The sequence below is a fragment of the Ictidomys tridecemlineatus genome, chromosome 3 (genome assembly GCF_052094955.1).
Source record: "Ictidomys tridecemlineatus isolate mIctTri1 chromosome 3, mIctTri1.hap1, whole genome shotgun sequence".
In the NCBI taxonomy this organism is placed as follows: Eukaryota; Metazoa; Chordata; class Mammalia; order Rodentia; family Sciuridae; genus Ictidomys; species Ictidomys tridecemlineatus.
In genome coordinates, this window is record NC_135479.1 from 134,834,606 (window position 1) to 134,847,651 (window position 13,046).

General features: G+C 40.9%; 1 protein-coding gene across 7 annotated transcripts in view; it reads right to left on the reverse strand.

Moving 5' to 3' along the window:
- The window catches only part of P3h2 (prolyl 3-hydroxylase 2), a 161,977-nt gene extending 149,166 nt beyond the window's left edge, over positions 1 to 12,811 (reverse strand). For 3 of the 7 annotated variants that reach the window (XR_013436753.1, XM_078043860.1, XM_078043857.1), the window contains exon 1: positions 11,959 to 12,807. Coding sequence is in view for 6 of the 7 variants with exons in the window: in XM_078043860.1 (XP_077899986.1) it covers positions 11,959 to 12,426 (468 nt within the window). In the remaining variant the exon portion in view is untranslated. Of the gene's footprint in view, positions 1 to 11,958 lie in introns of all 7 variants that reach the window. The other 4 variants (XM_078043858.1, XM_078043856.1, XM_005330971.5 and 1 more) reach the window with 4 other exon arrangements.
- Between the last annotated feature and the right edge of the window lie 235 nt (positions 12,812 to 13,046).

Genomic DNA, 13,046 nt, shown 5'->3' on the forward strand with positions numbered 1-13,046 from the left:
GAACCTCAAATGGCAAAATGACATTTCCCTAAACAAATATAAAAAGTCACTAAAACCACAATTAATTTGAACTTAGCTTTCAGGTAATATGCTTTATAAGTATGATTAGTAACAAAACTCCCCAAAAGCCATTGTTTTATTCATTACTGCAATACACTGACTTTTCAACATTCAGGATATTATATTATTTTAAAATATGAAATAAATGTGTTCTTAAAAATGCTTATACTTGTGATTAAATTAATTCAATGTTTTAGTGTCTATTTTTCCAACAGTCTTGATTTTTTTCCCTATAAAAATATTAAAAATTACTAGGATTTCAACTGGTATTTCTCTTAAACCATAAAAGTTTTTCATCTTTTCCATTACTTTGATGGAAATGATCCCTGAACTGCCACTGCATAACTACCAAGGAGTGTCCCTGTCTCATCTGAAGGGTGAATAGTTTAGCTATATACACATTTGTTTCACTCAATGGACTTCGACGTACTTATAGTAGTTGGAAAGACTTTCATTCATCTTTGTTATCTCTATGGCCTAACCGAGATCGCATCTAAAAGGGTTCAATATATTCTGTAACTGCTGAAAAAGCAGTATAATTTAGTGTAAATTAGCAGTTGACATTTTCTATTGGCATTCTTTCTGCTTCTGTTTTGTTTTTTGGATGGGGATCACCTCATTTGGTAGATTCTCAATGCTGTGTGTGTGGAGTCCCCCCAGGAGGGTTCTTTTCTTTTCCTTCACTGAGGATAGGAACTGGCTCTGTGGCCCCTAAACTTTACCAGGGCAGAAGTGCCTCAGTGGAGTTTGGATGTGCGGGTGATAAAAGACTGAAGAAAGAACAACATCTGCTCTTGACTCACTGGTTTTATTACAGAGACATTGAAGTCAGACTGTGCAAACTCCAAGTTTTGTTTTGGGCAGCTTCCTTTCATGCCTGAGACTCTGCGTGGGCTTAAATTTAATTGCTCTTGCTTTCCTTTACTTCATTTTTGTTTATCATCTCTCCATCCTTTCTCCTCTCTCTCTCTCTCTTTGACATCCACACTCACCCTTCCTTCCTACCCCGCCCACCTCTCTGACTTCTGTCTCATTTCTTCTTTCCTCTGATCTCCTCTTAATTTTCCTAATTCCCATACTTTCTATAAATTGACATTTTCTTATTTAAGATAAGCCAATCCCTAAAACTGTAAGTGATACAGAGCTAACTTCAAGACACCTAAGAAGGCTTGCAGTGGACTACTTTTAAATAACTCGGTTTACAAAACGAAATTTAGAATCACATCTCTCAGAGGTAAATGTTAGGAGATGAGTTTAGGGACATCAAGATGGCAGAGGAAAGGTACAATAAAAATGCCTGGAGGACAATACAGGGAGATGAGTCATCATGATAACTCATTATCATGATAATTCATCTCCCTATCTACAATTAGTGCCATTACCATGACAACTCTGGTCCCTGAGACTTATCACCCATAATTCCCACCATAGCTTCTGTATTCTAAAATGACCAGTAGGGGTAAAGTGGATAGTCTGCTAATTAGGTTTTTTAAAGTAACCAAAGGGAGTAAACTGGACACTATTTTAATAAGGTATCATAAGGTAACCAATGGGAGCTAAGGTCTTCAATCAAGTCTGTATAGGAAAGAGAATGAATGCCTCAGAGCTCAGTGACACTAAGACACTAATTTCCAAACATCAGGGCTTTGAGCCTCTCTTTCTTGCTCCGCCCACTCTACTCTACCTTAGGGAATGCTACTTCCACCTTCAACTTCAAGAAATCTGTATTTGGCTTGCTAAAAAAATAAATAAATAAATGACTGGGTTTGGGTACTATCCAAGTTGAATGAGAAATATATTAATTCTGGAGTTGAGAGCTTACAACTAAGAGGTGTTGTAAGGGTAAAATTTCTAAGCTGATTCTAAGCCGCAAAGCCTTAGTTAAAGTGTAAAAGACCGGGCATTGTAAAGTTTCCAAGCTGCAGGGCCTGAGTTAAAAAGTGAAGGACCAGGTATTGTTAAAATCCTCTGTTAGGACAATACCCGAACTGCCCAGTAAATATTCCCACTGACTCCCTGGTTGTCTAATAACCTGGGACTCTGTGTAGTTTGTCACATAGTCCTTTAGGCCCTAAAACCAATCATTTTGAATGTGTACCCCGCTTAGAAGTGACCAATCACCCCTGCCCAGCCTGTTCCCGCCAATGAATGTACTAATCATGTCTCAGAGTTGTTGTTCAATTTCCCATGCCTCATGATGATTTGTTCTGATGTATGCAAAGCCCCTGGCCCTCCCCAAAAACTGTACTTAAGCTCTGCTTGACCTCTGCTCTGAGCTCTGGGCTGCTTTCCCTTCCTGAGTGAGCCTTGAGCCTCAGCGCGCTGAATTAGGATGCTCTTCAATAAAAATCCCCTTATGCATGTTGCATGAAGCTGGTCTCTTGTGGTCTCTTCCTCTGACGTTTCGCCGGTCCCTTACATTTGGTGCGTTGGCCGGGAACTGCGCACTGCTGGACAGGGAGACCCCAACAGACTCCTTCAAGGGGTAAGTAAGGCGCCTCTTCTTTTTCTTCTTCTCCTTCTTGTTCTTCCTTTGCAATTGCTCAGGTTCAGTTTCTGGCTCAGTGGAGAGCATGAGCTCCCAGAGAGCGTGAGCTCTCAGAGCTTTGGTTTGGGTTGGCAGCGTGTGGCTGTGTGTTATTTTGCATTGCTAAAGCAACCTGTTCTGTCATGTTGGGACAATAAACAGAGCAGAGCCTGATCCTCTGATCTTTTCTACAAACTAAACTAGTATAGCCATGGAAGTCCAGATACAAGATATAAGCACAGTACATTGCATCTGGGAGAGAGGCTCTATTTCCCAAAGACTTCCTCTTGTCAAAGACATCAAGTTACAGCTGAAATTTTTCATATCATGATTCATCAATGAGCAGATTGTCATCCAGTATAGACTGTCTGAAACTTGAATTGTACTCGTCTAATTTGACGTCCACTCATCTTAAATATGGCTAAATGTTTACATCGCTGGTTTACATTGGGTGATTTCTGACTTTCCAGGAGCACCTTGCAATACACAGAAATATTTTTCATCATCACTATTTGGGTGCAGGAAGGTGTTGCTACTGGTATCTAGGCACTAAAGTCTGGTGATTTTGCTAACCATCCTAAAATTCACAATAAAGCATGCCACAGCAAACAATTATTCACCCTGAAATATTCACCAAGGTTGAGAAACTCTAGCTGGCTTATGTACTTACTGACCTGAAAACTTGCAGACTTCACTGTTTAATTGAGCCCTTGGAAAACCTGCAGAAACAATGATGACTGTGAAAGTCTTTGCCCCTGGAGACATTTTATAAAAGCCCTGTTTTAGAATCAAATGCTAATCCTATATTTTATCTTAAAAATATTATGAAGAACCAAGTCTTGCTTCAGTGGGAAATAATTTGTATGGTCTACCGGATGAGTCTTTGATATTATCATTTGAGAGCATTTTGTTAGACAATCAAATCTGGTATTAAGGTAATTCTCTGTGACCAGATTCTTCACTGAATGTTGATTTCTCCATGCAAGCCTAATGATCTTGGCAGAATTAAAGCTAAACATTTAGCATTCGAGCAAGAAGCATAAATCAAATTTGGCTCAAACAACTTTCCTGTATTTCAGGGTTTGTTTGAAGTTTCTTTGTTTTGTGTTCATTTATTTTATTATACCTTTTGCTCTTATTCATTCCTTTCCAGGGTCCCAGTGAAACTACCCTACAAACAACAGTAGTGTTCTGTTCCTTGCACAAAAACTGAATCCATTACTTGCACATAATGAATTCCAGCAGGATCATTATGACAGCCCTAAACTTCTGGAAATTCTGACTTATTGGATCTTCCTTTTTCTGGCTCTTATTCCTTCAGTTTTCTTCCAAAGACTATTCTCTGTCTCATTCATTTTCGTTAGACTTACTGGGAAACAGCACTAGCATCAACTTAGATTATAGCTGTGAAGTTTTCTTAGAAATAGGTAGAGGAGCAGTGTAAGGAATATCGTTGCATGAGATGATGTTTTTGTTTTTGTTTTTGTTTTGTTTTGTTTTTATTTTCAGGGCTTCTTTCCCTTAGCAGATAATGTAAGTGGCATGCTATATGTTTCATTTTAAAATTATTGAGTTTGTATTTTCAGTGTGTGTCTTAGAAATAATAGCAATGGCATAGAGGTGTTAGTTGAGATGATTTTATTTTATTTTATTCTTTGGTGTTTCATGTGTGTGTTTTGAGGGCCTCACACATGCAAGGCAAGTGCTCTACCACTGCACCACACACCCAGCCCACAGTTCTTGAATTCTAATCCTGGATTCTCCATTAAACTCCAGGATAAACTCGATTATTTGGGGGGGGGGAGTGTATTTTCTTTTTGTAAAAATTGGATGGTTTTATTCTTTAATATTTTTTGTTTTATTATTTTTTAAATATATTTTACTGAGAACTGCTCTACCACTAAGTTACATCCCCCATCCTTTTTTATTTGAGACAGGGTCTCACTAAGTTGCAGAGGCTGATCCCTCTGTCTCAGCCTCCCAAGTACCTGAGGTTACAAGTGAGTACCACCTCACCTGGCTACATGGCTGAAATTCTCATGTCCCATAAATGTGGGTGCTTCAGAAAGATGAGGAGATGAGGGGGATGAATACCTCCTCTATTCCACCAGAGGGGCTCTATCTCAATCTATTTTACATAGAGCTTCCATTACAGCTTTCATCTTTATATCTAAAACACTTATTTGGAAACTATCATCTACCTCTGTAAAATAGACCCATTTTAATATCACCCACAAAACCTGTTTGTGGTTCTTCTTCCTATTCACCATTTGGATGTAACTCTTCCCTTCTTATGAAATTTCATGGATAGACAGAATTTTATAAACTGACACAGGCCATCTAATTCAACTCCTTCCCTGATGCATCAATCTCAGCATAAACGCTATCCTTGACAGCCTCCACCTCAGAATCACACAGCTTGAGGAACCTAAATCATTATGCTGGTCCAGCCACCTTGGTTCACAGGAAGTCACAAAAGAAGGCCAGCCAGAGAACAAGGAACTGACTGAAATGGTTACTATTTCTAAGGTTAAGTTACTTCGCTTATTATTAATGAATAGTTAGAAGTGAAAAAAAAAGTCCTATGATTTGCATCATAGTTGGCACTTTCCTCTGTGGTCTTGTATTATAAATCATGTGTCATTTAAAATCCTGTATTTCTTAAAGGTAAGTTCACTGAGGATAGAAAGCCTATTTTGGCATGGCTCTTGAAAATAGTGATCAATGGCAATGTCACAGAGGTAAAAGGGATTCTTGAATTCTAATCCTAGCTCTTCTATTAAACACATTAAATGTGAGCAACTTAATTCTTCATCAGGTTTTGTCCTCCCATATGTAAAACGGAATGATGGAGCAATAATGTTTCCTGATAAGACAGGGAGCAGCTGCAGGAAAAATGGGGAGCTGGAGAAAATCTTCTTCCAATCCATTGTCAATACTTGCAAGGAAATGAGACCTAAAAGCATTTTAAAGACACAAATGCTTATGACTTCTTATTAAATTAAATAAGCTCGATGGTTTTCATTTTATCATAACCAGAACTCTGACCTTGCTCCTACCAGTATCTTCTTTTCTCTTTTCCCAATGATCAGCTGAACTCCCTCCTTTTTAGAGGTATTCGAGCTGTGTGGACCACTAACAGGACAATGTAGGGATGGAGTTGAGGAAAAAGCAGGGAAGTAAGTATAGGAATCTACATAGCACAGTAAAGCAGAAAAGAGCATGATCAGGTGAAACCAACTTCTTCTGGTAGTCCTCTTTGATACTAAATTAGAAAATCTCACACAGCACATAGGCATACCACCCAGGAGGCTTACTCCAAATCATCTTTTTTAAAGATTGGTCTGGGTCATTTGGCAAATGATGGCCAGATTTGTCTGGTAAAAATTACTTCACCACAGCAGGAAAGGAAGGATGAATTAAAAGACAGAAAAAGAATTATAGAAGAAAGCTGAGTGGAAAAAAAAAAGAAAGAGAGGAATTATTGTTCCTAATGAGAAACGCAAAATTTTCCACCAGACGACTGTGACTTTTGGCTGAATGGCCTACGTACCATGTGAATGAAAATGCAGGATGGATGGGGTTTACAGGAAGATGGAACTTGTGTTCTCTCTGCCTGCAAAGGCCACCAGTTCACTCAAGGCTTTCCTACACCACTGACTCAACAGATCACCCCTGTGAGGCAGTCATGCCCTCTCCATGCAGTTTAGCTAGAGTTCAGGACTATAACTTAAAATACCTGCATTCTGGACACAGCCTCACTGCTGACCCTCCTTGATTTGTCAATCTGAGGCCAGGGATATCATGTGTAAAATAGTAGTGACAGATTCCTTCAATATCTTTGGCACTCCTTCAAGATACAGAATTGTTTATAGTTCCAATAACTGCCAATTCTACACTTGCTAAATTACATTTCTTGAACAAAACAGTTACCCTCACTTTCTCTTTCTTACTTCATTGCCCCAAATTCATTATTGCACTTGAAAATGCTCTTGTGGAATCCCTTTCATCCGAAAGATGTATGCTTCTAAGTAACCCATAGCTTAATCAATTCCTTGGAACCAAAAGAACCACTATTATGCCAAATTCAAAGAGTTATCTTTATAGGTGACCCTGCTCACCTTTCATATTTATCAAATCTCACTCATAAAGCAAGGTGACATTGCATAGAACATTTCTAAAAGAATTTCATATAGTGACCTCTTTGGAGTTGATGGAATGAGAAAATGTTGTGATAGAATCCACTTGATTCTCAGAAATGGGATCTGAGAGAGAGAGAGAGAGAGAGAGAGAGAGAGAGAGAGAGAGAGAGAGAGAGAGAGAGAGAGAGAGAGAGGTTTATTATTTTCCTTTATTAAAACCTGTAAAGGAATCCCTGATTCTTCTGGCAGAAAACGGGAAAAGGGTGGAGACAGTTGCTTGCTGCTCTCATCTAATTGAATCAAGCCTACATGACACTTACTATTTATAAGAAACTGGATGACTGATAAAGAGATGACCAGCCCGCAGATGGACAATCCCAATGAGGAAACAACTGTGCTTCCGGTACACTGAACCCAAGAACTGGCAAGACAAAACATCTCCCAGGTTTCCTTTCCAAGGAGTGGGACATAATAAGGTGACTAGTACATTTTGATGATTCAAGCACAAAGATGATTCAATTATGTGTGAGAGAAAAAAAGTCTCATCTCCTGAGGAAATATCCATTAGAGTAATTTCAGAACAGCTATTTCAGGAAGACAAAATCAACTTTTATTTGAAATAATTCAACAAACAGGTAAAAATAGTTCAATTAGGGCTTCTGGAGCAACACAGGATCTTTGAGACACTTGTCTGAGTTTTCAATTTCTCTTTTAAGGCATTCCTTTTAGAAAGGCGAAAGCAGTCAGTAAGCAGAATTAGAGTGAGGAAATAATCTAAGTTTACCTTTTTCTTTTCTACCAAAAACTAATAAAATTGATAATGGCCAAGATAAAGGGATTTGGGGAAGATGACTCTGGGAGGGAGAGAGAATTGACTAAATTCCATTTCCTTCTTTCCCCTCCTTTTAGTCCCAAGAAGAATAACAAAACACAACACCAACACAGCAACAAAACATGCAGGAGAAAGCTTAACTTTAGGTTAAAAAAAAAAAAAAGGAAAAAACACCACCAGTTTGTTTGTTTTTCTTAAAAGGCTAGCAACAGGGGGAGAAAAGAGCAGACACTTTCAAACAATTTATGATTATCAAGGACACAGATAAGAAAGGAAAATCTCTCTCTTACATCTGTTTAAATTCCACAAATGTACATAAAACAAGTAAAATGTGCCAAGGATTTTCTGAAGCACAGTTTTAAATAATATGAACTAAAATACAAAAAAAAAAAAAAAAAGAAAAACAACCTGGAGAGGATAGGCAGGAGACTGCCACATTAGCCAGAACTTGCAAGAAGGAAACAGTGAGATGTCCACAGTCCACACTCCTGTAACTTTCTCTCCCAATTAACCAGCCAGGAATCCACACAATTGATGTAATAAAAACTTTCTGCCACCACACAGAAATTTTAACACTATTTTATGAAAATAGAACCAAGCTATGATTCATTCCACACACAATATTGAGTATTTACACCTACGATCCCAGCTGAGATATTTGGAAGGAATATGGTTGTTGATGATCCAACTGAGACCTACTGACCCTAATAAAGCACTAATTTTAAATCATATTTAATGCCCCAGATATTACAAATAATAGTTCCATCTAATAATCACCCAGATCTGGGAGTCCCTACTTTCGAGATGCAAAAATAACTAAGTTCATTCTTGATTTCAAGGAGCTCACATAACTGAGAACAGATATACCAATTTTCCCAAAGTAATGTTAAAAATGAAAAAAAAATGAGAGAAGAGGAACAAATGCCTCATAGAGATAGGTATGTTTATGTTAGGATAGTTATGATTTGAACATGTAAAGAAGAAAGAGGAAAAGCTACCACTGTAACTAGTAATAAGAATAAACACATATCTAATGTTTGCTGGGAACAGACCCTGTTTTGGCACTTGACATCAGTCATCTGTTAAACTTAACCTAAACCATGCAAGGAGTCCTATTATTTCCCCATTTTGCAGATAAGAAGACTAAAGCTCAAAAAGCTTATGTACTGTATTCACAGTCATGCAGCTAGATTGGAGAAGGTAGACCTTAGTTTAGTCTCTTATCTATCCTAATCCAGAGCCTGCAGGCTTCCCAAGAAGAATAACAAGGACAAAAGATGCAAGAAAATCAGATGCTGTTCCCTTTGGCTGGAAGGTAGCAGAGTTAGGGGAGATAGAACTGGGGAATTTGAGTGGAACTGAAGCTGAATTAAACTATGTGGGCGTTGTTTAGTAGTAAGGGAAAATTACTGAGCGTTTCTCAGCAGAAACTACAATAAAAGCTATTCCTTAGGTTTAAGGCTATGGAGCATGAATTATATCTTATAATCTGAAATGATAAAATCAAAAGTTTGAAGAGTTTCACCCTGCCTTAACACATACACCAAAAGGGTGCGGCTAGGAGCCAGGCAGAACTGCTGCCTCATAACTGTTCAGGCAAATTCCCAACATGCCAGGCCTCAAGGAAGAGTCTAGGGAGCAGGCCTTCAGAGAAAAGTGTTGTCTGTAATCAGACAGGACAAGGATTTACTCAACTCATCCCTGGAGCTGTCCAAATCTGGCATAAGGAGAGCCCTGGGGAATGCAGCATCCTTTGGAACCTGAGGCGATCCCACCAGCTGACGGCATAGCAGGGCAAGCACTGGATCCAGTATCTATTGGCAGAGCCTGCGTTCCTAACTCCCAGGCCCATGCTCATTGCATCAACTCAGACTGCTCTGCTACCACAGACATGACACTGAGTAAGCTCCTTTCCTTTTCTGGGAATTACTTGCTGTGCAAAAAGAAATCTCACTCATGAGTCTCAATATCACAATTTTCAATCCTTCATTTCCAACATACCAGCATAAAGAATCTGTTTCCATTGGTGGCTCAGTAACCATGATTTTGGGGAGAAGCAATAACTCCTAAGACCTTCTGCAGTTTGTAAACTTCCTAGCTAAAAATAACTGTATTTTTTAGCTCTATGAAGACTTCTAATCCTCACTGAATTCAATTTGGCCTAGGATTATACTTTTAACTACAAACCAGATCACTGATGGCAAAAGTAATTCAACAATACAAGGCACCATGATCAGACACAAGTATGTGTAAGGAACTCATCCTATCAGTGAGTGAACACCCCAGATATGTCAAAGCCTGAGAATTTACATTTCTGAGGTTTGTTTTAGTCTCAAATGCTGGTACATATTGTTTTTATGAGTAAAGTCCTCTGGACAGCAAGCAAAAACTAAAATTGTAGAATTTTTAGAGGATGCGGGTGAGGAAAGAACTATGATGAAGCATTTTTTAGATGTTAACGAATTCCAGCCATACAAAACAAATTTCCAAATGAATAAAAATATTTCCTTCTTAGGAGATTATCAATTATGTGCAACCAAGAGACTCTGCCCATTGGAGTGGAGGTGAAATGGAAGCCTGCTTCTGCCCCTAGAAATATTGCTAGTAGAGCATAAATGAACAGATGATGCCAAATATTTATGAAAGGATTTCTTCAACATCATTGGTTCATCAGACAATGCCCATTACTACAACCACAACAGGGCCCATGTGTGCCTTGATCTTATAAACTATTAATTGCAAATGTTTGAGTCCTGTTAAATCTATGTCTTCACCTTCTTTGACCTCCAACCAGGGTACAGGAGCTCGGGACTGGCTGACAAATGTTAACATTCATAGTGTAGCAAACATAATTATAGAACCAAAGAAACCCACATATTGACATTTACCTCATATTTATTTTTATATGCCCAAACATGAATATGCATTCCTTCTCCAGATCTGAGAAAGGAAAATTTGTCCAATACATGTGAACAAATCATCAGCAAGATGGCCAACCTCTCACTTCTGAGAATTCCTGGAAGACCATTCTACAGAACCCATATTCTGCTGGGGGGATCTCTTTGCTGTCAGGTACTCAAGATGCCCTCTCTGTCCAGAATTGACTGGTTTTTGGAAGACCATTCTAAACTGCCATGCACTTAAAAGAAAGGAGGATTATAATTTATGTATGTCTTAGCAAATCCAATAGGAGGCACAAGCAAGTAAGAGACAAATCTTGGAAAGCATTTGGGCTTTCTTCTCCTTTCCTGCCCAAGGCACTAATCTAGTGAGCTCCAGGACCTAAGCTACAAACAACACATTGAGAGTGTAAAAGTCTCAGTTGAGACCTCATAACTCCTCTGACAGTTGTAAGTGACAACATAGACCTGTGGGATAAGCTTCAAAGGCATGTCAATGCTAAAGGCATGTCAATGCTGGAACATGATGTATATTTTCTTCTCCTTAGAAATGCAGCCTGGTCCATTTGTAGCAATACCAATCAACCCCCTGAGCTGCCCCTCCTCCAATAGCTGGGAAAAGATTTTGCTATACTGAAACAAAAAGTCAGGAATGGGGAGAAATTGTTTAAATTTGGAGTAACATGGGTGAGTGGGCAGGTGTGAGGAATTCATTCTAAATTCTCTCTGCTGAAGCATCCAGATCTTCAAAATTGTGGATGTGGGAAATAAGACCAATTTACAGTGTATTCCTCCCAACACTAACTTCATGGATATTAAGTACACAAAGATAAGAACCCTGGGCATCTGATGTCAAGTAATCCAGTCCAATGTAAAACTTCAGGAACTGGAAGACTTCCATCAAAGGAGAAAAAAAATCAGCACTTGTGGATAATTTTAATGAGATAGTCCCTCAGAGCTTCATCTCCCCCTAGCATTTCTTCTCTGTAACCTGGAACTTTACTTTTTTATAGAAAAGAGAGAGGGGGGGGGGAATTGTTTAGGAACACATTTACTTTTAACTCTGCTATCTTGAAAACACACTCTGTTAAACTTACCAGAAAAGATGCAGACTGGAGTATAGTACTGGTGAGAGAGAGGAGACAGAGATGGGAATGGGTATATACCAAGAATGATTCTTGAGAAGAAAGCTTATTATAGACCCAGCTGTATTAAATGAGTGCTTTAAATATTATCCAATCAGTACAGCCCTCTTTTTGAGAGTAAAATTAATGTTTAGAGAGAGGAAGAGTCAAAGAAAGACTTGCCCAAGTTCATCTAGTATTGGTTACAAAGTTTGGGCTGATAGATGTCAAGATTCATAAACATGAGACAGATGCTTAAGAAATCCACTCTGAAAGATTGCAAAGCAGTGCAATACCAAATAACCCGAGGACTCAAGAGCACATCTGAGAGCCACAGGGGGCGTTAGGTGTGGAAACGCCAGCGCCAGGGTACCTTGATGTAGGCCCGCTGCAGGTAGTTGTAGGGCACTCTGCGCTGAAAGTCGCTGCGCACATCCTCGCTGACGCGGTGTCGGGACGCGGGTCCCCCGAGGCGCTGGCTCTCACAGCTGCGGTAGCAGCGCGCCCGCTCCAGCAAGGCGCGAAAGAAGGGCAGCTCGGCCCCGGGGCCGGCACCGGGGGGCACGAGAGGGCGGCGCACGGCGCAGTGGCGGGCACAGCGCGTGCGGACTTCCCGCAGGCGCCGGTGGCTAAGCAGCGCCGATTCCAAGTCGCGCACTGCTTGCTCGTAGTCCCCGTTGTAATAGGCAGCCACGCCGCTGGCGTAGAGCAGGTCGAAGGGCTGCAGAGGCCCGCGCTCAGGCTCTAGTTCCTGGCGCCCGCTGTCCGGGGGGCCGCCACACAGCGGCGGCGGTAGCAGCAGCAGCAGCAGCAGCAGCGACGCCCAGATGCGCTCCTGCATCTTCCGCAGCAGCGAGCCGCTGCGAGGCGGCTCCGCGGCACCTCGCGACGGAGTCCGTCTCCAACTCCGCAGGCAAGCGCGCCAGTACCGCAGCCAGATCTGGCTGCCCGACAGCCCCAGGTGACCGCCCGGCGCTCCTCGGACAGAGAGGCGGAGGCTCTGCCCGTCCCGCCGCTCTTAAAGGGACGCCTACAGCTCACACGCTCCTCCTGCTGCCCGAGCCTCCGCAAGCCGCGATCCCAGGCTTTCCAGCCGCAGCCGCGGGGTTGCCAGACTGGGGCCGCACACAAGTGCCAGGCAGAGGGCTAGCGCCGCTTGAGGCCAAACCCGGGGGAGGAGCTTTACACGTGGGTTCTCCTCTAGGTTGCAGAAGCCGGTATTCTTTTTTCTAGAGTTAAAAAAAAAAAAATGTTTTAGTGAGGTTCGGATCTTAGTCATTTTCTGGAATGTGTACATGATCTTACAGTCTGCAGGGTCCTTCTGCTTGAAAAGAAAAGTGACTTGCCAAAGTTTATGCAGCTGATGTGTGGCAAAGGAACCTTTGGACCTTTGGGATCAAAGCTTGGGTTCAACCTTGGCGGGTGGGTTGGGGAGATCTGTTTTTTGCCTTCTCATCCCAC